At 59.7% G+C, this 27830-nt stretch overlaps 1 protein-coding gene across 4 annotated transcripts; it reads left to right on the forward strand.

The window, feature by feature from the left end:
- The first annotated feature begins 54 nt into the window (after nt 1-54).
- On the forward strand, nt 55-27541 carry SS18L1 (SS18L1 subunit of BAF chromatin remodeling complex). Of its 4 annotated transcripts, none has more exons than XM_037811793.1 (11): nt 55-339; nt 9287-9363; nt 10205-10289; nt 11531-11675; nt 12146-12343; nt 13392-13556; nt 13902-14003; nt 14580-14672; nt 19557-19670; nt 22011-22138; nt 24902-27541. In XM_037811793.1, the coding sequence occupies exons 1-11, from the start codon at nt 271-273 to the stop codon at nt 24926-24928; spliced, it is 1203 nt and encodes a 400-aa protein (XP_037667721.1). In that variant the 5' UTR covers nt 55-270; the 3' UTR covers nt 24929-27541. The 4 variants fall into 4 exon arrangements, 3 of the variants coding, with proteins under 3 accessions (XP_037667721.1, XP_037667723.1, XP_037667722.1); XM_037811794.1 differs by lacking the exon at nt 55-339 and adding an exon at nt 8194-8938; XR_005213119.1 differs by lacking the exons at nt 19557-19670; nt 22011-22138; nt 24902-27541 and adding exons at nt 15248-15371; nt 15558-17966.
- The last annotated feature ends 289 nt before the right edge of the window (nt 27542-27830 follow it).

Raw genomic sequence — 27830 nt, forward strand, 5'->3', positions numbered from 1 at the left:
GCGGGGCGGCGGCGGCGGCGGGTCGCGGCGCGCGGGGCGGCCGCCGGGGCGCGCACCGCGGGGCTCGGGCTCGAGGACGGCCTGTGTGCGGGGCGGCGGGCCGGGGGCCCGGGGGCGCGGCGGCGGCGGCGGCGGGGCGGGCGAGCCCATGACGCGGCGCCCCCCGCGCCCGCCCCGCCCCCGACTGCGGAGAATGAGCGCCCTCGGCCGCCGAGCGCAGCGGGAGAATAAGCCCCTCAGGATCGAGGCCTGAGCCCCGCGCCGGCGACCATGTCCGTGGCCTTCGCGTCCGCCCGGCCGAGAGGCAAAGGGGAGGTCACGCAGCAAACCATCCAGAAGGTGGGCGCGGGCCGGCGCGGGGCGCCCCGCAGGTGCCGGCGAGCGCGCACGAGGGCCGGGACGCGGGCGGCGGCGGGAACAAAGCGCGGGGGGCACCGGGCCGTGCCTTGGGGGGCGCTCCCCGCGGGCGCGCGCCGAGTCTGGGCCAACTTTGTGGGGCGCCCGCCCGAGCGACAGGGGCTCGAGCGGTCGGCGGGCGCTGCCCGGGTCGGGCTGGGGGCGCTGGGGTCCCCGCCGCGCCCCGGGGACTAGGGCGCAGGCTCGTCTCGCCCCGCTGCCAGCCTGGAGGGCGAAGGCGGGCGGACTGGGGCGCGGGGAGCCTGGGGTGGCCGCACCCCGCCCGCCTCCTCCGGGTGCCGACACTCGGACGCACCCGGGGAGGGTCCCCGGCGTGGCGGGCAGCCCCGCAGCCCCTTGGGGCCGCCAGCTCTTCCTCGCAGGTCGGGTGGTTTTTCGGGGGCGATGCCGGGGCCAGGCCTTCTCCCAGAAACTCTCCGCATCTGCCTCCCAGCGTTTCCCTTGGCTCTAAGTTTGACGCTTGGCTTTCTGGGGCCAGCATTCACCTGCGTTTGGGAACACCTTTTACCGGCACTATGTCAACAAAAACCTTCTGGTTTGAAGGTGAAACTTTACGTGCTCTACCATTTCTTTTTTAAGACATATTTAGCTGAAAATCAGTGTTGACCATTCCGCATGAATTTTCCTACCATCTTGGGTCGCACCAGTGATTTCTTTCCCACACTTGTGGTTTTGTTTTTCCTGTGGCACCCCTGTCCACAGCACAATTCCTGGGTCCCCACAAGAGTCTTCCTTTCTCTGGGGGGTGCACCTTGGTGAATCTGGCCCTTGTTCTCGATGTGTCTGGGGAGGGATATTCCAGACGAGGACAATCGACGGAGCAGAGGTGCGGAGGGTCTAGAAGCTTTGTGGGGGTCTTGTGTGATCTGGGTGTGGCGGTTGAGCAAACAGTTAAACACAGGTGTGAGCTGCAGTGCACTTGGGTGGGAACCCCCTAATCATGGTAGACCCCACTTTGCCAGGGACCCTCCACTGGCCCTGGTGCCTGGCTGACTGGCCCCCGGCCAGGACTGCCCTCTGCAGCTCTCCGCTGGCTGAGCACCCGAGCATCCCTGCTGCTCAGCACCGAGCTCTGAGGTCCCCGAGGCTGTGGCACAAGTGCATGGCCAGCTCGGGCCCTGCTCCTGGCCGGGCGTGCAAGGTGTTTCCGTGCCACTGGGCACGCAGGAACTCCTCAGTAGACGTGCGCCGTGTGGCCGCTTGCAGTGCTCTTCTTGCTGCTTCCTCGACCAGAGGAGGGGAAGAGGGTCTCGGCCCTCTGAGTCTCAGCCCCCTGTGCAGTGGGGAGACTTGCCGCAGAGCTCCCCGGGGAACAGGGCAGAGCTGGCAGGCAGGGACCTGGGGCTGATCGGTGCTGCCGGCCTGGTAGAGGGCTGGTGCCTGGAGGCAAGTTGGGGAGTGGTCAAACCCTAATCCTGCTCCACTGTCCCCTCTGCCCGGTGAGGGGCATGGAGTTAGGGAGGGTCATCTGGCCAGGGGGGGCTGCATAGCAGATGCAGGTCTGGGTAAGTGATGTGTGGATGGGCATCCAGGGATGGGGCGACATCTGGGCAGGGGGTGGGCATGCCCTGTGTTCTCAGGCCAGGACCTGCTGTCTTAAAGAATGTGGGTTCATTTGGTTAGGAAAGTAAATTAGCTGTTTATAAAATAGGCTGTTTCTGGCACCTGTAAATGGTCCGGGGATTCTCCGCACCGCGGCCTCCCATTAATGAGGCTAATTGATAGTGTTCGGATGGTTGCTCCTGAAGCGCTTGATCCCCAGCCAGCTGGGGCCCTCCTGGGGAAGGGACGCACAGCTGCCTCCGGTTCCACCCGGGGGACATCCCCTCACCCCGTCCCTAGGGCCAGGTGCCCCAGGGCATCTCTGCTCTGTGCTGTGATATGCCCACTTTCAGGGGTCTGCTCGTTGCAGCCATTCGGTGGTACTCGAACCTCAGCCCCACAGAGGCTCCAGCTATAACCTGTGCAGGTGGGGCAGTGGAGGGAAGGGTGTTCTCCAGGAGGAACAGCCACAGCCAGGCCGCTGTTCCTCCTGCCCAAGAAAACTCGGGAGCGTCATCTACTGGGGCTCCTCCAGAGAAGATGCCAGTCCAGCTGCCCAGACTCTCAGGAGCCCCTCGGTGCATTTGGATAAAGAGGCAATCCCCACCTCACCTCCCCTCTCCTTTGCAAAGCTGCGAGCTCCAGCCCTCACCCACCCAGCAAGTGTCTGTCTCATCCGGTAGCTGTAGGTGGAGCCTAGAGGGGAAGGCAGCAGCTGGGTCTTCCCTCCTACTGCTCACGGCCAGGTGCCCCCTCCCCGGTGCTGTCCCCGTGGCTCTGGCCCTCTGCTCCTGGGCTGTTCCCTGGGCTGTGGGTGGGGGCCTGGGCTCCTGACTCTGTGCTTGGACTCAGGGAGCAGCCCCTGGGCCCCAGGTGGTTCACGCTTCCGTCCTGTCCGTCCCATGGATGTGAGAGAGTTGGTGTGGCCTCCCCTGCATGACGACAGCGTGTCATCTCAAGGCCAGGGTCATGTCAAGAAGAAAAGGTAGCTGCTAGTGCACAGAGATTTTTAATGCAGCAGCACGTCTTTATGCAGCTCGGAAATTCTCGCAGAAGCAGAATTATTTTGCTGTGCTGTGGTGGTTGACATGAACAAGCATCCCAGAGTCCCAGAAGACCTGGGGGGCCTGCTGCTGCATCGATGTCAAGCACGGCTTATCTGTTCTCAGAAGTCTTTGGAAACTGGACACGTGTCCCACACAGGCCGTGGCAGCTGTTGGCCGGAGTCAGTCACCAGCCCCTCCGAGGGCCTTGTGTGTGTGTGTGCGCACGCAGGTCTTGTCCTTTTTTTCTTAGATTTCCTTATTCTGAGGTTGGGTGACTGTCCGAAGGGCCCCCGTTGGTCCCCGTCAGTGGGATCTGAGTGCTGGCTTGCCGACCTCGTGTGTGTTTCCCATTGGCAGTGGGCCCCAGGAGCTGGGGGGACACTGAGACGTGCCGATGGGCCCACCTGGCGATGCCTGACCGGCTCTTAGGACACCTCTGTTCATGCTGTATGGAGGCGGCCACCGCGGGGCCCTTTGTGGCAGCACAAGAAGGCAGAGGAGCCTGGGTGCCAGGTGTTTGTCCGTCTGCTGGGCTTTCCCACTGCTGAGGAGCCGTGAGGTGGGTCTGTGTGCAGACCCGGAGCCGTCTCCCAGCTCTGGCAAGGAAGGGGTTGCTATGGGCCTATGGGGAGGGTGAGTTTCCATGTGTGTGGCAGATGGGGAGGTGATGTGCACCCCTAAGTGTAAGATACTTCCAGAAGAAGCCGGAGGCTAGTGGCAGTGGTGGCCTCTGGGGGAGGGTTCCAAGAGCAGGCTGGGGTGGGGGCAGGAGGCTCACTTCCATAGGGCCTGCCTGACCTTTTTCATGCCTGTGATCTCTTTTTCCATTTAAACAAGAACCAATAGAACTTGATTAATTGAAACCAGCAACCCCAGCATGTGGCAGAGGAGCCTTTCTGCCTGTTATGGGGTGACCTGAACCCCCCTGGGCAATGAGCCCCCAAGCCCCCTGCGCCCCCTACCGTCCAGGGCCACGTCCGTGGGTGTGTGGGAGTGCAGCTCCCCTTCAGTGAGCTTCCCCGAGGTTTCTCCCTGGTGGTCCACACTCTACCCCCTGCTCCCTGTGTGCCCTGAGGACCCAGTCTCTCCCAGACACCACCCCCATCAACCAGGACCCCACCTTGAGGCCTCAATAGCCCCCTCTCACCCCCGGACTGCTGAGTCCCGTTTCCTTAAAACCCTCCATGGAAGGTGGTTTCACTCGTGGCATCCACCCCATGTGGACGCTGGGCGTGGCCTCCTGACTGGATAGGGCCGATGGGACATCAGATGTGGCACAGCAGTGCCTTGGAGCTGCCCTCTCGGAGCCCTGGGATCCGAGGCCTTGGGGACAGGGAGGCCCAGGCCTTGCCTGGTGTCCTGCTGAGGCTGGCCCCTGATCCGCCCCAGCCAAGAGCCCGGGCAGGGCCAGCAGACCTGGCCAGCCGGCCCAGATCACGGGACCTCAGAGCCTGTTGCCTGAGCCACGTGGCGTTGGGATGTTTGTGACGCAGCGGCTGACAGAGGCACCAACTTGCCTTATGGTCTTGGCTTGTGGCCCCTCCTGAGCGCTGTCCTCTCGGCCCCCGGGGTCAGGCCAGGTGCGATTGAGAAGTTACCCTGGCTCTGTCGGACAGAGCTGCTTGCGGTCCTGGCCGCCCTGGGGCCCCTTTGCTCCATCCCACGGCCTAGAACTTGCTTGGTCGTGGTTTTGCACGTGCCACACCCTCTGCTGGGGCTGCCCGCGCCCCCCCCCCCCCTCAGGGCGATGGCTCCTGACCGCGTCCCACATGCTGCTGCCCATGGTGGTCTCTCCTGGCTCCAGTTCGTCTACTGCCTGCTCCACCATGAGTGAAGCACACGTCCGAGATGGGGAGTTCACCACTGCGGGTCCCACCTTCTCAACTGTGCCCCCTGCATCCTTGCCTCAGCCAGGCTCCCGGTGTCAGCCCTGCCAACTTCACGAGTCCCGACCGCTTTCTCAACAGCAATGCCTCTCAGCTGCAAACCCCAGAAAACCAGCCTTCCTGAGCGAAGTGTCTGGGGCACGCCTTCCCACATAAGAAAACACGGCCACGCTTCAGGAAGTTTAGACAAGGTGGCAGTAACGGTGAAGAAACTGAAGGCGGCTTTTAATCCTCCTGTCAGTGTATACGGATGCTTGGTTTCCAGTTCTGCATCGGGGTCAGACATTTTCAGACACATACACACAGGTGAAGAGGACAGGCTGACAAACGTGTGCGGCCGTCGCCCAGCTCCAGTCATGCCGACGCAGGTGTCACTTCAGGCCTCTTTGATGTAGCTTTCTAAGGATATAGTTGATGCTCTTAGGAATGTTCACAGGCACAAAGGCAGGAAAAACCTAAGACCCTGCATCCATGGATGTCTCCGACCCAGAGAGCACCCTGGGCCATGTTCTGGTGCATTCCATTGCTTCTCTTCTCGTTCTTAGGCCCGTGTTTACACTTAGCCTGCTCGTGCATGCATGTAGAGTCTAGTCGCTCCATGGAGCTTCTATTCAAGGTTAGGGGCAGCTCCCCCGGCCCAGCAGCCTGCCCCGCAGCAGCCATGGGCCCTCCTTACTGCTCAGCCAAGCAGCTCCTTGAACTGTTGTAGGTGTTGCCTGCGGCCCTCACAGACGGCAGAGTGCTGGCTCTGCACTTTCACACGCCCCAAACGGTGGCCCCATGTGGGGGCAGGTGCCCCTCGGCTGCTAATGCTGTGGCCGTGACTCAGCCACATGGTGTCACGTGTGTGCTTTGCCTGCATGGCCTTTTCTTTTTCCTGGAGTTGGGTATTTCTCCTTTTTCCTGGTCATCTCTGGTGATGGCTCAATCCCGTTCTCTCCCGTGGCTACGGAAGCCCTCGCCTCAGGCAGCCTCTCTCCTTGCTCTCAGGTCTCCCTCCACCATCGCCCTGGACCCGGTGACTTTTGGGGTTTGCGCCCTTGTTTTGGTGGCATGTGTGCTCTTGTAGCTTGCTGAGAGTAGGTATACAGGACGTAAATTTAGGAAAGAATCCCCGTGCTGCCTCTGCCCAGACTCCGCAGAGCTGGCGTGGCCGTGTCTGCACTCTCCTCACCCCCCCCGCCGTGGGGAAGGCGACTTTCCCTGAACCGTCTGGGGGTTGCAGACCCAGTGCCCCTTTACTCCTTCCTAACGATAAGTGCACGCGGTGGGTGAGCAGGGTTGGGGCGTGAACGCATGACGTGATCTGAGCTGCAGACCCCTCTCCAGCCCACCCGTGGCCTCCGCGGCTCCTCCATCGCACAGGAGCTTCCTGGCTTGTGGTGTTCTGGTCCTGTGTCTTCCTTGGCGCGGGGGCTTTTGGCCGTGTGGGCCGGTTCCTTCTGGAAGGTCCCTCGGTCTGGGAGGCAGGTGCATGTCTGAAACCCCGCGCAGTCGGTGTTTGGGCTGACGGGGATTTTGGAGGGGGTTCCGCCCGGCCGCCCCTGCTGCAGGCGTGTGCGGAGCCCTTCCAGGCCCTTGGGGCTTGCAGCCCTTCACCGGACCCGGACTCTCACCAGCCACTTCCAGGACCTGGGCTGCCCCAGGAGACCCTTCTTTGCACCACTTGGCTCTGGTTTTTGGCTCATTTCCTCCCTGGGTCTCCTTTCTTTCCGGAGGCTCTGGCAGGACTATCATGGGCCCACTTGAACCGTCCTTCTTGCTTCAGGACCTTTTCCATTTTTCGTCTTTTTAAGTTCTAGGAGTTTTCCTAAACTTTTCATTCCAGGTCTTCTGTTAGGTTTATTGTTTAGGCTGATGTATTTTAAATTCTTAAGAGCTCTTTTGGCTCTGGCTCTCTTTTTTATAAGAGCATCCTGTTCTTCATGGGTCCAATAGGTTTTCTTTTCCTGAGTCTGTTGATAATCGGCGTTTCTGTTGAGTTTCTTCCGGTGAAGTCTGCGTCTGGGTTTTGGTTTCTGCAGCAGGCTTGCATCTCCGCAGTGCGGGGGGCTGCCTGACCCCACACTCCTGCCCTGGGCTGGGCCGTGGGGGGCTCGCGCTGGGCGCCCTCCCCGCAGGCTCCCCGGCTCTTCCTCCCAGGCTGGCACTCCCCTGGCCGTGCTGGGTGAAGGGCGCAGGATCTCGGCTGGGGGCCCAGCTCACCCCGGGCTGCCGATGCCCACCCGTCGCTTTGTTCCCCGCTCCTAAAACCTCACTGCTGCTGCGCACCCACCGCTCCATGCGCCTGGGGGCTCTTGCCTTCCCCATCCCTCCCCGGCCTGGCGGGTCAGCCAGGGCTTGGTGTTCGGGGCCTGTGTGTCTTTCCTGGGGCGCCTTGTCTTTTCTTCCCATGAGTGTGTTTAACTTAACCAAGGTAGTTCTCCAAATCCTGCCTTTTTTTTCCTTTCTTTCTTTTTTTTTTGACATCGTGACACGATATTCTCCCTGCCTTCAAAAACATACCGCGAGAGTTCTCGCGCTGGCTCCCGCACCGTGGAGCGGTTGTGCCATACTTTGGTTAACTAACCCCATCTATTGTGGTTAACTAACCCCATCTATTGACCATTTAGCTTCTCACCCTCCTTTTGCCCTTTTCGAACCGACACTGAAATGAAGCCTCCGTGCAGGATGTCTTAGGGAAGACCTCGTGTCCGTGGGCGACAGTCCCCGCGGGAATCGCGGCGCTCTCTCGGGCCAGCCTTTGGAGGGAGGGGAAGGCACCTCTAGGAGCTGGCGGCTCCCTTCAGGGACTCTGGAGGAGCCTTAGCCTGGGAGAGCGGGGGAGCCGCTGCTTTCCTTGACCTGCTGCTGCGCGTAGTGCCGGCACCTTGCCGTCCCATGGTGGGGGCCGGGAGGTGACAAGGAACAGGCAAGAGGCCACCCCAGGGGTGGAGCGAGCCGACCCGTGGCAGTCATGCACGGGAGCCAGGGCTCCCTCCAGCCCCCATGCCCCCCCCGACCCCATCTACAGGGGCTGGTGGCTGCCCCCCGGGCTTGCCCATCTGAGCTGAGGCTGGTGGTCCGCGTCTGGCATATTCAGCGGCTGCTGTCCCCCACCCAGGAGGACTGAGTGTGATGTGGTTTGATGTAGGGGGCAGGGAGCTGGGTCTGAGGGGTTGTCTTGGGCAGGAGTTGGGTGCATGTGCCTTGGGGGGCTTGCTAGGGTTTGGGCTGGGGGCCAGTAGGAGGGGACCCTGAGGCGTGGGTGGGCAGGTTGCAGTGAGAGGGCCCTCCTAGGCTGGAGGGAAGGGTAGGTGGCCCTCAGGGACTGTGGGTGAGGGGGGCCACCTTCTCTGCCCAGGGCCGAGCCCCCCAGCACGTGTGGGGAGCCAGGAGACCTGGGCGTCCTCCCCGAGAGCCCTCGAGTGAAGACCTCGTGGAGCAAGGCCTGGGTTGGGGCCCCGTCCGCTCCACCTCCTGCTGCCCCTGCCCCGAGGACGCAGGGCTCCTGAGGTGGGGCCTGGGGCTCTCCCTGTGTGCTTCTTGGACCCTCCGGAAGGGGCAAGGCCAGGTCTAGGGTGCAGTTGGCACCTTCGTGTCTAGCCACGGTGTGCTGGCCGCCAGGCTGGTGGCGATGATGCCGGACATGTCTCCCATCTCATTCCTTCAGGGTCCCGGTGTCCGCACAGCTGCCCTGCGTGCTCACCCGGAGCCCTGGGTCCCTGGGCGCTGGCCGTGCCGCCCTTCTCACCCCTTACCCTTCATCCTGACACCGGCTGTCTCTCCAGGGCCCCTGCCCACACCCCGGTGCCTTCCGATCCTGCTGCTTCCTTCACCACCCCCGGGGCTCCTCCAGGCCACCCTACGTGCTGTCTCCCATGTGGGGCATTCAAGGATGCAGCCACAGGCCACAGCCTGTCATCTCCTCCTGCTGCTGCCTCTCTCTCCACACCCTCCGGCTGGGCCCAGCGTGAACCCAAGCGTGGCCAAGTGGCCCCATCTGGGAGGGCCTTGGGGGCTGTGTGGAGCCTGCGCCATCCTCAATCCCCCAAGTCCCTGGCCTGGGTCAGCCACAGTCCGGGTGCAGTGTCTGTCAGCTCCAGGGAACACAGACAGCCCACCCCTACCCTGCACAGTGGCCCAGCACCCATGCCCGCCCTGTGGGGTCCCGGTCTGTGGGTCTGTCCATTCTCCACGTGGGGGCCCTGGAAACCCTGGGACGTGGCCCTGGGAGTGAGGTTCCTGTGGGCTGGGGTGGCTCCGAGCCGGTGGCCCAGGTCAGCTGGGAGCTGCCCCTGGGGTCCAGGGTGGGCTGTGGCCTGTCCTGGGTGAGGCCACAGGAGCGCCTTGGGCTGGCCGGGCAGGGAGCCCCGCATCCCCCACACTCACCCACGTTCCCACACCTCTCCCCAGATGCTGGACGAGAACCACCACCTGATCCAGTGCATCCTGGACCACCAGAGCAAGGGCAAGACGGCCGAGTGTGCCCAGTGAGTCCCCGCGGCCCGGGCCCTTGCAGGACTACTGCCAGGGTCACTGGGCCGCCAGGCACCCCTGGACTCGCCGAGCCACAGCCTCACACCCGCCGGGTCCTGCCCCTCAGAGAGGCCATAAGCGTCGCCTCCAGGACGGTGGGGAGGGGGGCCGGAGCATTGGGGGGGCCAGGCCAGCATGCCCCAGGTCACTGAGGGCCTGCAGGCCGAGCCTTGGACCCCAGGGTTGGATGTGGAAAAGGTGTGGGGGTGACCTGACACCGGCGGGAGGCGATCCTCAGGCCGTGATGAGGGCTGGGGGGACTCTCAGGCCCCATAGGAGCCAGGTTGGGACTTGCTCACACTGCCTGCTTGGCCTGGGCCCTCCTGGCCCTCTGTCACCTGTCTGTTCCCGACCAGGCAAGTGGCCTTGTCCGTGTGTGGTCTCTGAGGACACAGTCCCACTGGGCTTGGCCGGACCAGGAGGCTGTCTTTCTAAAGCTCCTCCTGCTTCCAGAGGGGCCTGTGGGCAACGAGAGCCCTTTGTTTCCCCCGCCTCACACCATACTACGACTCTCTCTGCGCCCCGACTCTCGCGGCGTCCTGACTCACTGCGCCCCAGTTCACTGCCCATCTCTTGCTGCGCCATCTCTCACTATGCCCCAACTCACTGCTCCCCACCTCTCACTGCACCCCAACTTGCTGCACCTTCTCTCGCTGCACCCTCACTGCGCCCCACCTCTCGCTGTGCCCCAACTTGCACCCTGTCGCTGCACCCCGACTCGCGCCTCAATTCACTGCACCCTCTCACTGCACCCTGACTCACTGCACCCCACCTCTCGCTGCACCCCTCCTGCAGGTACCAGCAGATCCTGCACCGGAACCTGGTGTACCTGGCCACGATAGCAGACTCCAACCAGAACATGCAGTCCCTGCTCCCCGCCGTGAGTACCCCAGGCCCTCACATGGGGCGCAGAGGAGGGGAGGGGCTCTGCCCGTTGCCTCCTGCTGGGGAGAGGCTTGAGCATGCATCTGCAGTGACGGGCCCCAGCCGCTGGGAGGACCATCAGCATGGGGGTGGCACCCCCCAGCAAGCGGAGACAGCGTCTGAGTGGGTGGCCTTGGCCTCTTCAGTGCAGGGGAGGCAACGCCAGAAGACCCAAACCGGAGGTGGCCAAGGAGCCTGGGGGGCAGTGGGGGAGGCTGACAGGATGTCCATCCTTCGTCGTGAGCCCTTCCAGGCTGTTTAAAAGATTTCAAACTGTGCACAAAATTCAGAAACACTTTGAGTGGTAGAATGCATCAATATTTTACTTCCATTTTAACTTCTTAAAATGTATTTTCCCAAAACTAAATTGTATCTCTGGGAACGTGTGGCCCCACACCTGCTTCAGGTGCCCTTTGTGGGGAGTGGGGAAGCGCGATGTTGCAGAGCAGCAAGATTCTGGAAGGCGCTTGTCCCTGGAAGTGGCTACCTCCTGTACCCTTTAGTACCCCAGAAAGGACAGACCTTTTAAACGCCCGGGTACGTTTTGCCCTTGAAAACGTTAACACCTTGACTGGACCGTTGGGTTGGGTTCTTCCCCGGGTAGGTGCCAGTGGATCTGCTGAAACATGATTTTTTGGCCTGGTGTAGACAGCATCTGTGTCCAAACCCTGGGGGCTGCTGTTTGGTCTAGACCAGGAGATGGGGGCCTTGGGGTGTCACCTGCATGCTCAGTGTCCTTCTGCACCGTGATTGGAGGTGGAGTGGCAGGGAAGGGCTGGGGTGGGGCCCCCCATGGCAGGAGTGCAGGAGGCTTGGCAGGGCGGGGCGAGCTGCTGCACGTCCAGGCCAGTGCGGCCGGTGCAAGGGCCCAGGGCCCGGGGGGTGAGGGATGAGGCTGGGCCTGGGAGGACCCGGCCGGGTGCTGCCAGGTGGGCTGGGGACGGGTTCCTGCCTCTGCCCCCAGGTGTGCTGGTGAGCTTGGTGCTCCTCACAGTTCTGAAAATCCACACAGAGCCCTTGGCCTGCTCCCCATCTTGGCCCCGAAATGCTCTGGACCCATGTGGTCGATCCCTCGATTCTACATCGCCGTTGCTAGAGACGCTTGTCAGGGAGCCACGAAGCGGGGCGACTCTAGCAGAACCGGGTGGCATTCTCGGAGGAATTACCCACCCCTGAAACCCCTCCTGTCGCCTGCAGCCGCCAACCCAGAACCTGAGCTTGGGCCCGGGAGCGCTGTCCCAGAGCGGCTCCAGCCAGGGCCTGCACTCGCAGAGCAGCCTCAGCGACGCCATCGGCTCGGGCCTGCCGCCCGCCTCCCTCATGCAGGGCCAGATCGGCAATGGTGAGTGCCTGGGCAGGCGGGGGGTGGGGTGGGGAGCTGGGGTTGCCTGGCCACGAGGCCACAAGGCAGGCACTTGGTGCCTCACCCCGCACAGGCTCTCCTCCCAAAGCTCTGGTCACTACCTGCACGTTGGGGTGACCATGCAGAGGGAAGAAGGCCCCAATTCCAAACCGCTGCTCAGTTCTGATGGTACACACCCAAACTGTGTTTACTTCAACTGCAAAATGCGGGGTTCCCCGTGGCTCCCTGATAATGAAATGCTCCTAGTGGCCTGTCCTTTGCCCTATGGGTGCCCTCTCGCCCTTTACTTGGTTGATGGCATCAGTGACCAGTGTGCACGCCTGCCTAGGGTTTTGGGGGGAAGGTGGGATGCCTGGCCACATGGCTCAGGCCTGGAAGGGCGTCAGGGTTTCAGCTGGGTCTCTGCTGACCCTTGCCCAGCCCTGACACCCGTCCCACCTTCCTGGCAGGCCCCAGCCACGTGTCCCTGCAGCAGACGGCACAGAGTACGCTGCCCACAACCTCCATGAGCATGGCGGGCAGCGGCCACGGCGCGGGGCCTGGCTACAGCCATGCAGGGCCGGCCTCCCAGAGTACCCCCATGCAGGGCCAGGGTGCCCTCAGCAGCTATGTATCTCGCTCCAACCTCAACCTGCCGTCCAACCCAGGTACCGCCTGCCCCGGCCCGGGGCCCCAGCTGGCCCATGGGGAACCCCTGGGATGTCCAGGCTGCTCGCACAGTTCCCCAGGGGCTGCCCCCGGGAGGGGGACGCTGGCGGTAGGAGGGAAGCGAAGAGTAACGCTGCGGGAGCTTCCAGGGGTGCACAGCGGCTCTGGCCCAGGCTGGACGGGGCTGGACTTTGGGGGAGGGGTGGGCTCTTTCTCATGGGGGCTTCTGGGGAGGCTCTGAGGACGGGTAGCGTTTGCCAGAGTCCAGAGGGACAGGACTGGACATGCCCCACGTGGGCAGCGCTGTGGCCAGAGGCCCAGGGGAGTGTTGAAGGATCCTGGACACCAGGCCGAGGGTCGTTCCCAAGGCTGGAGGGCCCCCCATGCAGCCACTGGGCGCTCAGGGAGGGCAAGCCCAAGCTGAGACCTCAGAGGCCTAGAGCAGGAGTGAGAAGGGCGGTTTCTTAGTGTTCTGCGGTTACGTGTCGCGGGTCAAAGTACTTGAGACCCATTTGGGTTAAATAAAATATATCATTCAAGTTCATCTTTGTTTCTTTTCACCTTTTAAGATGTCACTAGAAAATGTAAAGTACGTGGCTTGCATTTGCGGCTCACATCTGATTTCTACTGGGTGGTGCTGTTCTAGAAGGTTCTGGGCAAGGGCGACATGCAGGAACAGGCCTGTCGGTGTGGAGCGGTCCACCTTGTGCTCTTATGACCGCAGAGTCACTATGGACCCCTCCTAGGGCCCCATTAGGGCAGGAAGGGAGGGTGGGTTTGTGCGCAGCCTGACTGGCCAGGGAGCCCCAGCGTCCCCCGACCTGGCAGTACTTATTGTTACTTTCTCAACATTGACGTATTTTAATGTGTTTGGTGCAAACAGCAAGGTTCTGACCGAATTCTAGGACACGGGTAGGTGGGAGATCTGGCTGGGTGATCTCAGGGGTGTTCTCGGGGTCTGTGGGCACCCACGAGGGGCCAGGCTGGGAGGGGGTGCCTTCTGAGCAGCCTTCCCGGAGGTGAGCCGGCCCCGCTTTGCGCCCACAGTCTCCATGATGCACCAGCCATCGGCCACGCCGCACTACAGCTCGGCGCCGGGCAGCGGCCAGCACTACCAGGGCCAGCCGTCCATCACCATCATGGGCCAGGGCGGCCAGGGCAGCGGCATGCTGGGGCAGCGGCCCATGGCGCCCTACAGGTCCTCCCAGCAAGGTAATGCCGGCCCCTGCCGAGGGGGGGGCCCCCAGGAAGTGCCGGCGCTGCGTTTCTGCATGCCAGGTTGGGCGGGGGGTGTTCAGGGGGCTCAGCGCGCCTGTCCGTGCCGAGCATGGAAGATCGGGGGTCTGAGGCCAGCAAGTCTGTGGAAGGCCTTGTTGTTCCCGGGGCGGGCAGCAGGGGACTGTGGGCTCTGGGAATCGGCAGCAGGCTGGGGGCCGGCTGAGTCCAGGGCTGGGGCTGCAGGGGAACGAGAGCCGGATGGCCGGGGTAGCCCCAGGGTGCTCCCCGCTGGGGCTGGGTGGCCCCAGAGGGCCAGGGCTGATGGGCCGCCCCCCGCAGGCTCATCTCAGCAGTACCTGGGCCAGGAGGAGTACTACGGCGAGCAGTACAATCACGGCCAGGGCGCCTCGGAGCCCCTGAGCCAGCAGTACTACCCCGACGGTGAGCGCCAAGCGGGACACTCCCTGGGGCAGGGGTGGGGTACCGGGGCTGCCCGTGCTGCCGGCCACGCTGCCTGGTTGCTCCCCGGCCCTGGAGGCTCTGGCATCCTGTCTGCAGTGTGTCCAGGGCCCCTGGCTGGGGTGTGTGTGGGGACAGCACAGGGCAATGGGGTCGGGGCAGGGTGACGGGCACAGGCCACAAGCTGTGCTCCCTGCAGCATGGGGGCTGCAAGGGGACCTCCTGCTGGGCCACAGCACCCAGCAGGGCTCTGACAGTGAGTGACAGCATGGCACTGGCGACTGCTGATGTGACCCGTGCCTGTCCCACGTCGGGTGCGGGACACCTCTGCCTTTTTGTAAACTGTGACCTGCTGAGTCCTTGCAACTGCCCGTGAGGTGGGGTGGACGGCTGTGTATTCCAGTGAGGACCGTGAGGCTCAGGCACTGCGGGCACGCAAGACTCACACCCGGCACTGCCTCTCACCTCGGGGCCGCCTCGGGAGGGTCTCCTTGACATGGCCCTATTGGGCCCTGGGCCGCTGGCCACCTGCTGACTGGGTTCTCTGCTTGCTTGCAGGCCACGGCGAGTACGCCTACCAGCAGTCGTCTTATGCGGACCAGAGCTACGAGCGGCCGTTTGAGGAGCCCTCCCAGCACTACTACGAGGGGGGTAAGGGGCCCGCCTTTGATCACTGTAAACTGAGTCACGATGGACAGGTGTTAGCAACCCCAGGGAGAAAATGACCGAGCGGGAGGATCTCTCTGGTCAGGAGCGTGGGCTCCACGTGGGGTCTCCCGCTCTCCTGGTGCTCAGTCATGGGAACCTGAGAGGGCATCACCGGGGCACAGGCTCTGCCCAGGCCCAGCTGGCTGCTTGGGGAGTGTGAGGAGGGGATGTGCGAGCCAGGCTGATGCTGGGCTTGGGCGCCCCGGCCTTTCTCCCCATTCCTGACAGCCAGTTGCGGCTCATTTTTTGGCTGGGGTGGGGGTGGACCGCTGCCCGCCTGCCAGCAGTGCGCATCAGAGGGAAGGCTGAGGCAGCAGGACGTGGGGCTGACCGGGCTGACCAGGGCAGCAGGGCTGGGGGCTGATTGAAGTGGACGAGGAGCAGTGGGATGTGGGGGTGCTGTCGGGGTCTGTAGTACCCTATAGAAGAAGGTGGCCTGGAGGAGGGAGCCGGAGGGGCTCTGCTGTGTCCTCCCCACAGTGAGGCCCCACCGGAGACATGGGGGGCCGGGTGAGCAGGTGCTGGGCAGCTGCTGCACACACCCCAGGATGACACAGGACACACTGCCTACTGGGTGAAAACAAGGAGATAGGACGTTGTGCTGCACCACAGACAAACTCTGGAAAAAGACCCCAGAAACCAGTAAGCGTGGTGCTCGGGTGGGGGGCAGCTGGGGGCAGGGATGGCAGCTCCTCCACCCCCACCCCAAGTCTTTTGGAAGGTATTTGTTGGTTTGTCTTAAACTACTGAATCATGTGACTGAACTTGTCATTTGGGAGTCAGATTTTAAAATGACTAAGCACTGGCCACTGGCCTGTCTTTGAAAAGAAGCAGACCCCAAATTCGTGGTTGCTGGGACCCAGCCTCGCCCCCGGAGTCCCAAAGGGCCATCAGGGCTGCTGGCGTGTGAACCTCCCCCGGGCGTGGATGTTCGGAACAGCCGGGGGCCCGCAGGCAGCTGCTCCCCAGACGGCAGGGAGTGCACCTCGGGTGCGTCTGCGACTTTTATATGAAACAAATTGAATGCGTTGTCCACTTCCTTGTGGCACACCCTTACCCTTTTTAAGGAGTAGAGCACATGAACTGACAAACGCCTGTCCTCTTTTTTCTCAAGTAAATGGTACTGGGCTTTGTTTCTCCATGGCAACAGCACAGAGTGTTGCAAGATTCTTAAAAAGACAGATAAAGATGGAAAAATGAAAAGGAAAAACGGGTGGCAGTGTCTGTTGGAACGGCCGATCCGTCGTCCCCCTGCACCGTTCCCGAAAGAGCAGAGGCTGTGCCTGCTCCAGCGCGACTGGTTTTGGGAAGCACTCGTGGGCATCGCTGGGGCTCTTTCAGGCGGAGGCGTGCCCCTTCCTCGCGCGGAGGCCCACACAGGCGCCTTCCCCCTGGGATGGGCCCCCGCTGCTGGTTTGGTTACACTCCTGCCACGCGCCGGACCACGTCCTGCCAGTTTCACACGGGTTAGCTCATTTATTATCAAGGAAAACGAAAGATGGGGTCGAAAGACAGGAGACTGCACGAGCTGTCCAATAAAATGCCAGTCGCCTTTAGACCACCTGCAGCCCCCCTGATGGACTTCCCAGGGCAGAGGGAGAAGAGCAGTGCTGCCCACGAGGTGCTGGCACCGAGGCTGTGTTCCGGGGAAGGAGCGCACTGCAGAGCCGGGTGTTTCATCAGGGTCGGAAGGCTCGCCCGGGGGAGCCGGCCCGAGCAAGGGTGTTTGGTCGTGTTACCTTCTCTGTGGCCTCAAATTGAATTCCCCTAATGGATTTGTGAGGCTTCCCGTGAGTTATATTTCTATAAAGCCATTATTTTTAGGAAAAATAGATGAACAGGGTCCAGTTTAAAACCGCTTAAATTTTCCAGCTCGTGGAAAGGACAGTCGTTCACAACCGGAGGAGGGAAGTGGACAAGTGGGTTCTTTGGTACCAGTTTCTGTGATCCGGCTCCTGTGGTTGGCCCCAGTTTCTCATTTCTGGGACCTCGTGAAAAGAAAACCATCCATCTCGGGTGGCTGTTTATTTGTGTGTTTGGGTGCAGAGAGTGAGGGGCCTGGGGTCCTGCCCGCCCACCACCTCCTGCACCTGCCCAGGGCGGGGTTGAAGGCGGATTTGGGCACTTGGTGTGTGTGAAGAGCAGAGCCCTGATCTGGAGAAGATGAGGAGAACAGGCTGAAGCACGGTCAGTTTACAAAGATGTTTTGTAAACAATGAAGGGCATTTAATCTCTGCTAAACCTCAAATGGACACACCTTAGAGTTCCATTAGGAAAACTTTGTAGGAAGGTTTTTTAATGATTGTTACTATTCCTCTCTTAACTCCTGGGAATTATTTGGTGATCAGCTTGAAGGAAAGTAGATTTCCTTCAAAATGAGGCTTTTGGCATGGGTAGTTAGATTGTCCTCTTTTCTTAAACAGTAGACATTTTTGAAGGAGTTTTAGCTTTACATAGAACTGAGCAGGAAAGCAAGGCCAAATCCCCACCCCCTTCCCACCACCCCCGCCCCTGTACCCGCTCAGCGCCTGCATCGGCGTGCGGTGGGCACGGGGGCCTCCGTTACAGCGCAGGAATCAACGTTGATGATCTCCATTAACCAAAGGCCACGGTTTACGTTGAGTAGGATTTTTGGAGTAAGAACTAAGAAGATCTATTCTTTGAAGAAAAAAGAAAATATTTCTCTTGGATTTACTAACACGGAGATGAGTAATAATATAAACATTTGTCTTTTGTGATCTCCGTGGCACTGTGTGATAAAGTCCGAGGAAAACCCTTACAAGGGTGACCAGAACCATACCCCCTTGGTTTGCGTGTTTAGAAATAAAACAAGGACCTCGTGAAACTCTCGGGGTTCCTCTGAGCTGGGTGGGAAACCACAAGCCATCTTTGAAGCGTTCAGAAGAGTGAGGGTGCAAGGGTGCAATGTGTCTCGTTAGCACTCGACCATGGAGCCGGAGCCGGTGGCAACCCCAGCGGGCGTCAGCCTCAGCATTAGTGACGGAGAGCACAGTGACGGGCTCAGGGTCCTCTCAGGAGAGCACAGTGACGGGGGCTCAGGGCCCTCTCGGGAGAGCACAGTGACGGGCTCAGGGTCCTCTCAGGAGAACACAGTGACGGGGGGGCTCAGGGTCCTCTCAGGAGAGCACAGTGATGGGGGCTCAGGGTCCTCTCGGGAGCACAGTGACGGGGGCTCGGGGTCCTCTCGGGAGAGCACAGTGACGGGCTCAGGGTCCTCTCGGGAGAGCACAGTGACGGGCTCAGGGTCCTCTCGGGGGAGCACAGTGACGGGGGGGCTCAGGGTCCTCTCAGGAGAGCACAGTGACGGGGGCTCAGGGCCCTCTCGGGAGAGCACAGTGACGGGCTCAGGGTCCTCTCGGGGGAGCACAGTGACGGGGGCTCAGGGTCCTCTCGGGGGAGCACAGTGACGGGCTCAGGGTCCTCTCAGGAGAGCACAGTGACGGGGGGGCTCGGTCCTTTCGAGAGAGCACAGTGACGGGTTCAGGGTCCTCTCAGGAGAGTGTGGTGACGGGCTCAGGGTCCTCTCGGGAGAGCACAGTGACGGGCTCAGGGTCCTCTCAGGAGAACACAGTGACGGGGGGGCTCAGGGTCCTCTCAGGAGAGCACAGTGACGGGGGCTCAGGGCCCTCTCGGGAGCACAGTGACAGGGGCTCAGGGTCCTCTCGGGAGAGCACAGTGACAGGCTCAGGGTCTTCTCGGGAGCACAGTGACGGGCTCAGGGTCCTCTCGGGAGCACAGTGACAGGGGCTCAGGGTCCTCTCGGGAGCACAGTGACGGGCTCAGGGTCCTCTCGGGAGCACAGTGACAGGGGCTCAGGGTCCTCTCGGGAGAGTGTGGTGACGGGCTCAGGGTCCTCTCAGGAGAGCACAGTGATGGGCTCAGGGTCCTCTCGGGAGAGCACAGTGACGGGCTCAGGGTCCTCTCAGGAGAGCACAGTGACGGGCTCAGGGTCCTCTCGGGAGCACAGTGACGGGCTCAAGGGTCCTCTCGGGAGAGCACAGTGACGGGGGGGCTCAGGGTCCTCTCGGGAGAGCACGGTGACGGGCTTCGGGTCCTCTCGGGAGAGCGCAGCAGCTGGCAACAGGTCTTGGGGGTCCTCTCTCCCTCCTCACGTCCCCCCCACCTCTGACTGCCCAGGGTGAGTCCAGGTGCCGAGGCCCAGCTTGGGGCTGCCTGGGCTTGAGTCCTGGTTCCTCACTCACTGGCTGTGGGCCTCAGCTTCCTCACCTGAAAAGGGGCCGCGGCGGCCCTTCCTTCGCAGGGTTCTCAGGGATCGAACACAGTACTTGGTGTCGAGTGCTGTGAACACAGACGGCCCGAGTGGGTTCTGGGCATGGGAGCTGATGCTCTTCTGCCAGTGAGGACACGTTTCTCCATAACTGATGCACAGACCGTCCTTGCAATACGTTTGTGAGAGTAAACAGGTGTGTGTGTGTTTCCATAAAAATACACAGAAGCACAACCTGCATCGGTTCTTAGTCTGGCATTTAGAAGTAGCTCCACTTCCTCATCACGCTGTACCTTAGCCGCTGTTTCCCATGACGCTTTCAGCCGCTTGCACAGACTCTTCCACCCGGCTCCGGTGCGCTCCTGTCTGGAAGCTCTGCTCTGCGATGTTGCGCGGCCCTCGTCTTTGTCTCAGTTGTGCTGCTGAGCCGCCGTCATCCTTTGCGTTGGCCTTCCCTGTGTGCTTCTATGAACTAACGGGGGAGCGTGTAACCAGGTTCCCGGGTCGCTGTGGGCGGTGCACCTGTAGCCACCACGTGGCGGGCACGTGCGGGCACCGACGCCGTGTCTCCCTTGCAGGGGCCTCGCAGTATGGCCAGCAGCAGGCCAGCTACCAGCAGGGCGCCCAGCCGCAGGGCTACTCGCAGCCGCAGTACCCCGGGCAGCAGTACCCCGGGCAGCAGCAGGGCTACGGTAAGGCTGGGCGCCACCGTCGGTTTAGAGACGCTGTGAGGGTGGTGCACGGTCCCCAGGGCCCACGCCCCCGGCCCCAACCCCACTGGGGTTTCACCAGCGTTGCCTTCCACTCTCCCTCTGCCCCAGGCCACTCAGGACCCCACAGGGCATTTCGCAGCAGGCTGCCAGGCTCCCCTGGGCGGTGGCTGGGGGTCGCCCTGGGGGCCAAGGGCTGGGGAAGCTGGTCAGGTGCTGGGGGTGGGAGGCACCGGGGCACCTGTCTGGGGGATCTGTCTGCTGCTTCCTCACGACAAGACCGGGTGACAGGTGTTCAGGGGAAGACCCTGCAGCAGAGTGCCCCTCTCGCCACATCCTCTCCTGGACGTCCCCCTCGACCACCTGGTGCAGGGGCGTCTGCCAGGGGTTCTCGCTGTCTTCTTGGGAAGCGAGTCTCCCAGGCCAGCCCATGCCCGGTGGGCGGTCAGGGCCCACCTGGGGGAGGTGTGACCACATGTATTATTTGGATTTCTCCTGTAAGGAAGATCTGCTTCTCCTCCCCCATTTACTTAGTTATTCAGCCTGTTATTTGTATCGGTACGGACTCACAGATGTTAGCTTTAGGCCTCGGGCTAATATCCAGTCCAGTGTCACATTGCCCAAGTTGTCCTGACTTTGGCCCTTGGGCTCCGCTGTAGGCTCCTGTCCCTCAGACCAGCCATGGGCTGGGTTTTGGGCTCTCGCTTGCTCTGGGCCCTGCAGGTTGCCCCGGGCTCTTCTTGGGCATTTCCTGCCCAGCCAGCCCAGCCGTTCCTCCAGGAGCCCCGGTCCCTGTGACTGGAGAACGGTGTGTAGAAGCAAAGCTCCGGGTGCAGGTGGACATTTGTTGACCCCCAGTTTTGATGTTTTACCTGAAATGGCTCATGGATCTGTCAGTTCTGCAGCAGTGCCTGGTGGTGCTTGCTCGCTCCTCGGCCGCAGTTCACCCCCAAAGGTTGTAGTAAAGGCTGCACGGGCCACGGGCCTACTGCAGATGGGCTGAGGGAGCCTGGTGGGCAGTGTTGCACTGGGGGCCATGTCAGAATACGAAGACGTGGGCAGAGAGGACGCCTTGTGAGTCTCAGTACAGCAAAGGGAAAATCATGTCCACCCAGGAAAACGAGCAGAAACGGAAACCCCCAGTCTCGCTGAGGTCAGGTCGCCCAGGCAGGGCGCGGGTAAGGCAGGATGGGCCCTGAGGTATTGGGGGCTTCAGCTCCCCTGGGCAGTGCCCTGGGATGGAGGCTGCACCTGTCCCTCCCCAAGGGTCATGTCTGTCAAGAGCCAAAACTGGACACAGCTCCCCAGGATTTCTGACCCATTCCCAAGGGGCTATGGGGCTGTGTTCAGTGTCTATGCTCCATTGGGGTCTCCCAGACCCCAGGCTGGGGGTGTCTGTTTTTCACACTGTTGGAACTGGAGGGTGCTTTCCTGGCAGAGCTGCTGTATGGCGGCCACGCAGAGCTTCCACCGAAAACGCGTGGTGAGAGCCATCCCCGTGGGGTCAGGGTGAGGTGGGTCATCAGAGTGAGTTACCACGGGGTCCATGAAACGCTCCCGCACCCCCCAGGGCACTGTCACACGACACGTAGCCCCATTTCAGCGCTGCGCCCAGGCTTTTCTTTGCGTGGGGACGGCGGACGAGAGCTGGCTTCTTTCCTTCCCGTCACTCCGGGGGCTCGTCCCCCAGTTGCAGCTTCACTGTCCTTGGCCAAGAGCGGGCATTCAGACAAGCAGGACGCAGCGCCTGGGGCCGCTGGCTCAGACGGGGTGCCGTAGACTCACCTGGGAAGCTTCTGGAAGATAAAGCGCTGGGCCCAGCGCAGTTTGACACAAAAGCTCAATTCTGTCCCACAGGCGGGAATTTCTTAAGCTCCCAGTGATTCCAGTACACGACGAAGAAGGAAAACCAGTTTCAGTCTTTTTTTTCAACCCCCTGCAAGTGCATTTTTTAGAATTGGCCTTTAGGGATTCTTTCCAAAGCCTTCAGCTTAGTTTTCGTAGAATGATAGCTTTCCCTCGCACTCACGCTTTCACCCGTTGCTATGATGTTTAACTAAGTAATGAGTAATCGTAATGGCATAAGCTGGTCCTGGAGCAAATACAAGCATTTCTTGGTGAGCGCCCCTCAACTGCCTCCCCAGTGGTGTCTCAGCTGTGCTGGAGAGAGGCTCTGTCCTGTGATCGCCCCGAGGACCCGGGAGGGCCGGTGAGCCTGGGTGGGCCGCGGGTTGGCAGCAGAAAGCACTGCACTCAGAGCAAACTGGGTGGGTGTTTCGGAAATTCAGTGGTGTGGTGACGTGGCTCAGCATGTTTCCCCAGGGCCGGCCCAGGGAACACCGTCGCAGTATTCCGGCTACCAGCAGGGACAAGGCCAGCAGTACGGGAGCTACAGAGCATCGCAGACGGGGCCCTCCGCCCAGCAGCAGCGGCCGTACGGCTACGAGCAGGCAAGTGCACAGGTGCCCGGGGCGGGGGCTCGCTGGCACGCTCGCCATGGGCCCAGCCAGCTTCTGGGGCCCTCCAGGATGTTAATTCCCTGAGCCTCTGAGGCTTTAAAAGCTTAATCTGCCTCTGTGCGCGCCTTGTCCAGACACAGCGGCTTTTTCCATCCTAAACTTACTGTTAAGTTTGCATGCAATTCTTCTGTCCGTTATTCATTCAGCAAGTATCTGTTGTCCCCCTGCCCTGTGTCGGGTGACAGGATGGACACAGCCCCTGTCCTTTTAGAGCTTACGTCTGTTCGGGACATGGTCATTCACTCGACAGGCCCAGACTGTCCGGGCCAGGTCAGAGCAGGGCGCAGGGGAGCTAAGGCCCCTCCCTCCTGGTCCTTGCGTTCCAGGTGGGGAGGGGGCAGGAGAGCGGGCATGTGTGCCAGGTGGCGATAGGCTCTGCAAAGGAGCGAGGGGGCACAGGCCTGGAGAGGGAGGGGTGGCAGGGCGCTGCCCCACCTCGAGGTCAGGAAACTGGAGCATCTAGCCCGACATGTCCTTGAGGCTGCTGCGGGTTTTGCCCCAGCTGCACATTCAGGGGGTTCTAGAAAGACCCACAGAGCTCCCTGCACCCGTTAGATGCACAGTCATGGTTGCCACAGGAAAGGATAAAGTTAGAACCCACCAAAGGAAGAGATGCACCAGCCAAGTCTGGGAGGATGCAGGGGCGATGCTGCCCTCAGGGTCGCGCACCTCCTGTGGCAGCATGGGGCAGACGGGCGGAGTGTGCCCACATGGCTGAACACAACTTCCGGGCCAGGCTGGGTCGGCACCACCTTGTAGCAGAAACCCAGTGGTCCTCTGGGGGCCCACCACCCACAGCCAAGGCCTCACAGCATGAGGGATTCCAAGGGCTTGGAGGCTACGCCCCCAGGAGCAGGGTCAAAGGCCACACCTCTCTTTGGGGAGCCCAGGTTCCCTCCTACACAGAGACCCTCTCTGCTAAGCTGACAGTTGTATGGTCCCCAAAGAGCTGAGGCCTGAACCAGTGTGATCTGAGAGCACCCAGGTGGGCAGAAGCTTGTGGGGTGCAGACCTGGGAGGGGCAGGGCAGGCACATTCCCAGGTCCTGGTGAGGGCTTGCCGTCTGCTCCAAGTGTGGCAGGGAGCCCTGGAGCGCATCCAAGATACTGAGACTTCTCGCTGACTTCAGTGACAAATCCTCATGTCCCCAGCACTTCGCGTGTCCCCTCCCTGGTCTGGTCTCACCCTCAGCTCTCAGCCCACATCCCCTTCTCGGACTGGCCTTCCCTGAACCCCCTGCCCAGGTTGGAGGCTCTGATCACATTCCCTGTGAGGGCACTGCGGTCACGGTAGAGAGGGGACAGGGGCAAGGACTCTGGGTACATTTGCAGGTGGGTTAGATGTGGTGCAAGGGAGAGAGGGTGACCCGTTGGGCCTGAGCAGCTGGAAGCAGTTGCCATTTATCAGGACACAGAAGACTGGAAGGGGCAGCTAGGAGAAAATCCCAATTCGGCACTGGGCACTTTAAAATTAGTTGCCTGTTGGATACCCCAAGGGAGGAAGGATGATCAATGACAAATAAGGAAACTCCCACTGGTGATGAGTGGCCGGGCTCACCTTGGGCAGGTGGTCAGGGGCACGTGACACTGGGGGTGAGAAGGAACATTCTCCAGAGCAGAGGTATCCCTCTCCACAGCGTCCATTTAACCTCGTGGCCAGTAGGCCTCAGCCTGAGGTGGGGCCTCGGCACCGCTTGCGTCTGAGGCCCGGGTGCTGTCCTTGGCCATGGTTCTCCAATGCCAGGGTACCCAGAGTGTGACACCCAGCAATGCAGAGAGCCACCGGTGTAGGTGTGGAAGTGGGAAGGGCCAGGGGCTGCTCAAAGACGGCCACCCGTCAGCTGGCCAGCCCCAGGTTTGGGTTCTCTGTTTTATCCTGTGGTGGAGGGGCAGGAAGTCTGGCTCTAATTGATTCCTACAAACGAGACTCATGCCAGTGGCTCCAGGAACGACAATGCCACATCCCAGTTTACCTCAGGGACAGACGCTGCCGCGTGGAGGGATTCTCAAGTCAGAATCCCACCCTTCTCCCCACACTCTCAGTCGGAGGAGCCAGGAGACTGGGCTTTCAGTGGGTTGGGGGCAAGGAGAGTCAGGGCCTCAAGACGAGTGACGATTTTCCGCTTCCGTCATGGTCTTTCGAGTGGCTTGCCATCGTGGGGAAGACGGGCGACTCCGCGTCCCCAGGGCCTCCTGCCCTCCAGCCTCGGTGGACACGTGTTGACCCAGCTGCCTCTTCTTCAGGTTCCATGTTGACCCAGCTGCCCTGCTCTTGCCCTGTTTTCTTCTGCCGGGACCTTGGAGGGCTCTGCCCAGAGGCCAGCTTCGTCCAGCTGGGCCGTGTTCACCTGTGGGAGCGAGAGGGTGACAGGCCTTCCACACGCAGCTGGCAGAGCCTCTCGTGGAAAGGGATAGCTCCCGGCCCGGGCCTGGTCCACGGCAGTCCTGCGGCCTCGCTCTGGTTGTGTGGACCTCTTTGATAAGTCAAGCCACAGGGCGTGCTGGGGACTTTCAGAAGGCCCATGACCCCTGCCACAGGGTTCGGGCGGCCACCAGTCAGAAGGCTGCTCGTTGCTTGCCTCTTGCATCCCCTTCCATCTCTCATTCTGGATGTAGGCCCGTGGGGGTCTGCTTACCGTGGCTGGGGACCCTTTTACCCTGGTGTGGAGGTGTAACCTGTCTTCATCTCTTTTAGGGCCAGTATGGAAATTACCAGCAGTGAGGGTCAGGCGTGCTGGGCGAAGCCTCGGAGAGCGTGTGCACTGGGGAACGGACGGTGCGGCGGCGGCTCTGATGGGTTACGACGTGCGGGTCACCCCTTCACCCAGCGCAGTGCCTGCAAGCGCAGCCCACGCCGTCCTGGGCAGGATGCTGTGTGCACTGCTGGCCTGAGGCGGTGCTTCCGTGGTGGGACGTGCTTGGTGCTGTGTATAGTGTTGTGTGTGGACACGACGGAGAGGTTTTCCTCTCAGCCCCTTCCCCCTGAGTCTCACTACCTTAGGGGTCATTTGTCAGCAAAGTCCTCTGTGCCCAGCGACGGGCAGCTTGAGCACGCGCCGTATCCGTGGGGTCACCTGAACAGACTGCGTCTTCTTTCTCTGCTCATGCTCATTTTGCGACGTGGGTTGTCACCTCCTGCCACTGGCTCCGCTGCAGCCCAAGGACCTGTGACGCCTGGCAGCAGCCTCTTCCTGGACCACGACGGGGGCCAGCAGCGCATTCCAGGCTCTTTCTGTTGCACATGCAAAGACCTGTATGCTTCATTGCCAGGGAGGCTGTGAACGGCCATTTCCAGAGCTTGCTCCTTACCTGTGTCTTACACTGATGCCATTTATCTCAAAGGTACAGGTTTTTAATTAAAAAGTAAAGAGGGATCAGTGACTGTATCCAGATAAATACGAATCGTGAAGGCAACGTACGATTGGCCTCCCCGAGGGGACTGGTCTAACTGAGGGAAGAGGCATTTCTCTGGGAATTGAGCTTCCAGAAGCAAATTTGGCCCTTGTTTATCTGACAGTCTTTTCTGGGATTTGAATTCTTAACATGCTCAATTCTAAGTTTATAGATAATTTTAAATACTGACACCAAGTTTCCCAAACAGTTGGCAAGTTGTTTATTTTCTATGATTTCTTCCAGGACCTGCTTGTTCAGCTCTCCAGGCAAACATTCCTTTTCTCCTAGGGATATCTGACATTCATATCCTATTTTAAAAAGAACACCAATAACATTCTTGGGTTCTTCCTAATGAAAAGTAAAGATTTTATGTAGAGAAATTTGAGTTGAGCAATTTTTACATGCCTGGAACATTCTATTCTATTTAAAACTGTGCATATGTTGAAGACAGCTTACTTGGAGAAGTATGAACAAAGGAAGAATCTTAGATTTTTATTATTAAGTAGAACGGACATTTGATCAACCATTACTTGGATACTAACGTTCGTATTTACCAGGAATCCTTAAAGAATACACACACACACACACACACACACACACAGCTTTGGATAAATGCCAAAGTATTTCCAAGATCTACTGAGGAAATACGAAAAATATCCTGTACTGGATATGTGAGGTCTACTGAAGGCAGTGTTTTTCTTTAGTTGATGAGCTTTATGTTTTGAAAATTAAATGTAAGTCTTTATCCAGAGTGAGTTAGTGCTTTACAACTTGCAAGGTGTTTTTATTTATTTATTTATTTATTTTTGCTTGCGTGAACCCTGTCATCCATGTGGGGAAAAGTGGAGGTGGTTCGTGTTCCCGTCTCAGAGGCGGAGGCTGAGCCCAGACTTGCCCCATGGCAGCCAGTTCTGTCCTGGCTCTCCTGTTCCGGAGACTAACGTTGCACACGTGGGGACACAGCACTTAGTTTGTAGGCGTATGTGTCTAAAATGCCCTGACCCGTGGGAAGGGATTAATTTATATGAAGCCCTTATATGTATATGTATATATCCATATCAAATAACTGAAATGAGAGTTCTTAATTGTTAAATGACAAAGGTACTCATTTTATTTAGGAAGTTATCTTCCTTGATTTTGTTCTTTCCCTTCCTGACGGTTTTCATGTAACTAATTTGAAATTCAACTGGGGACTAAAATTTCCCATTGAAAATGTTAAAACATTTTAGAGAACTGTGGAAATACAGTTTATTTTTTATTACTTGCCAATCTGGGAATATGCCTTTTAGATGTTTTTTTAAGACTGCTGTATTAATACTTTTTGAAAGAACAAGACACTTAAAAAAATCAACATCCCAAAACTTCAATCTGAAATGTCTTACATTAAGAATTTCTTGAATGTTGTGTACATATTTAAAAAAGCACTTTGTGAAATAGTTTGTACATTTATTTCCTAATTTATACATGGTTTCTGGTGTTAATATATTTAATGATTAATAACAGAATGTTTATTTAATGTGTTGTCTGTTTTAATGTAATATTGTGGGGATAAAGTGATGCCAGCAGTTCTTTTTAATTAACTGTACTACATCTTCTTTCCTGTAATATGAATGTTTGAAAAAAGCTTAGGCTAAATGAATTGTTCGTGCAGTGTGCCTGATGGTGCTTGGTTATTTTATGACTACTTCTGGGGAGCCAGTGAAGATGCAAAGGAAGCCTGGAGTTTTTACACATAATTGTAAAAAGAGGACAACTGTTTGCAGTTCCATTTAAAATTATATAGCCATTACTTCATTTCTATTTATTGAGCAGGTCAAATCTGTCTCATTTGAGTACAGTGCATTTTTTAAAAAGCATCCTTATTGGTTAATTTTTTTTCAGAGTTTGGTGTATTGTTTATGCTTTTGTGTAATCTAATAAACTGGTTCTTCAAAAATCAGGCGATCAGGTGAGTTTTTATGAAGTTAATGGGGTTCAGTGGGATTCAACCAGCCAACACTTCTGCAGCCTCACCCGAGACCCACCTTTCAAGGAGCACCTGGCTCTGGGCGGGGTCTGGGGCTCCACACCCGCTGCTCGGGCGGTGGGCGCTGGGGCAGGTGGGGGGCCGGGGGGCCGGGCTGCAGCTGGCCAAGGGCCCCCTCGCCCACCCCAGAGGCGCCCAGACCGCACTCGGCCTCCGCCCCGCAGCTTCCCGCCAGTCCCGCCAACGCCGCTCCGGGCCGCGCTCC

The sequence above is a fragment of the Choloepus didactylus genome, chromosome 19 (assembly GCF_015220235.1).
Source record: "Choloepus didactylus isolate mChoDid1 chromosome 19, mChoDid1.pri, whole genome shotgun sequence".
NCBI classification, from domain to species: domain Eukaryota; kingdom Metazoa; phylum Chordata; class Mammalia; order Pilosa; family Megalonychidae; genus Choloepus; species Choloepus didactylus.

What these genes read in the sequence shown, in the direction of transcription:
- SS18L1 (XM_037811793.1), top strand. Translation starts at nt 271, where the DNA reads ATGTCCGTGGCCTTCGCGTCCGCCCGGCCGAGAGGCAAAGGGGAGGTC. An exon ending in CGCAGCAAACCATCCAGAAG is followed by an intron (nt 340 to 9,286) that starts GTGGGCGCGGGC and finishes ACCTCTCCCCAG; the next exon opens with ATGCTGGACGAGAACCACCA. An exon ending in GGCCGTACGGCTACGAGCAG is followed by an intron (nt 22,139 to 24,901) that starts GCAAGTGCACAG and finishes CATCTCTTTTAG; the next exon opens with GGCCAGTATGGAAATTACCA.